Source organism: Cyprinodon variegatus, unplaced genomic scaffold (genome assembly GCF_000732505.1).
Source record: "Cyprinodon variegatus isolate N-32 unplaced genomic scaffold, C_variegatus-1.0 Scaffold189, whole genome shotgun sequence".
In the NCBI taxonomy this organism is placed as follows: Eukaryota; Metazoa; Chordata; class Actinopteri; order Cyprinodontiformes; family Cyprinodontidae; genus Cyprinodon; species Cyprinodon variegatus.
In genome coordinates this window covers 151,772-153,015 of record NW_015150642.1, presented here as the reverse complement: position 1 = coordinate 153,015, position 1,244 = coordinate 151,772, and the positions used below count along the sequence as shown (strand labels likewise).

At 49.3% G+C, this 1,244-nt stretch overlaps 1 protein-coding gene across 1 annotated transcript in view; it reads left to right on the top strand.

The window, feature by feature from the left end:
• Positions 1-1,244, top strand: part of naglu (N-acetylglucosaminidase, alpha) — an 8,946-nt gene that overhangs the window by 1,968 nt on the left and 5,734 nt on the right. Inside the window, exon 2 of the mRNA XM_015379332.1 lies at positions 837-984. Within this exon, the coding sequence (XP_015234818.1) occupies positions 837-984 (148 nt within the window). The remainder of the gene's footprint in view (positions 1-836; positions 985-1,244) is intronic.

Genomic DNA, 1,244 nt, shown 5'->3' with positions numbered 1-1,244 from the left:
GACCTGTGAAACGTGACCTGTTGGACCTATGGGACCTGTGAGACCTGTTGGACCTATGAGACCTGTGACCTGTTAAACCCGTGAGACCTGTTGGACCTATGAAACAGACCTGTGAGACCTGTTGGACCTGTGAAACGTGACCTGTTGGACCTGTGAAACATGTGACCTGTTGGACCTATTGGACCTGTGAGACCTGTTGGACCTATGAGACCTGTGACCTGTTAAACCTGTGAGACCTGTTGGACCTGTGAAACATGTGACCTGTTGGACCTGTGAAACATGTGACCTGTTGGACCTATGGGACCTGTGAAACCTGTTGGACTTGTGAAACCTGTGACCTGTTGGACCTGTGAGACCTGTGACCTGTTAAACCTTTGAGACCTGTGACCTGTTAAACCTGTGAGACCTGTGACCTGTTAAACCTGTGAGACCTGTGACACCTGTTAGACGTGAGACCTGTCAGACCTGATGTGGTTGGGATCTCAGGGTGGGACTCATCAGACCTGACTGACAGGTCTGTGCTTGTCCATCATTTAATGTTTTCCTAACCAGCATGTGGACCACCTCAGGGTTCTGATCTAGTTTGTTCCAGATCTATGTGCTGTGTCCCTTTAGGCAGGATTATCAAGTAGTTCTAGAACGTCTACATCTGTTAGATCTGTGAGACCTGGGGTGAAAGGTCATTTCAGGACTAGAGGTGATCAGACCAGGGATCAGCGCATCAGAACGTGTAGAATCTGGAGAGCTGCTTGTGATCCAGAGGCGGCCTTATGATGGGTCAGGTCCTTCTAGCAGCGTTTGGAGCTTGTTGACACCTTTGATTCTGTTCGGTCCAGATTCCGGTACTACCAGAACGTCTGCACTGTCAGCTACTCGTCCGTGTGGTGGGACTGGTCTAGATGGGAGACGGAGATCGACTGGATGGCTCTGAATGGAATCAACCTTCCTCTGGCCTTCACAGGTCAGGAAGCTCTGTGGGAGGAGGTGAGAACCTGAAGGTCCACTTTCATTTAGAAGAACCTTCAGAACCAACAGTTCTTAATGAGCAAAGAAGATCAGGAGATGGCTCAGAGCTTCAGCTGCTCCAGCTGTGAGCTCAGGCCTCTAGAACCAGGTCCATTAGCCTGATGAAGCTCCAGTTAGATCCTGTTAGTTCCTTTTAGCACCTGTTAGATCCTATTAGCTCCTGTTAGATCCTATTAGCTCCTGTTAGATCCTATTAGTTCCTGTTATCGCCTGTTAGC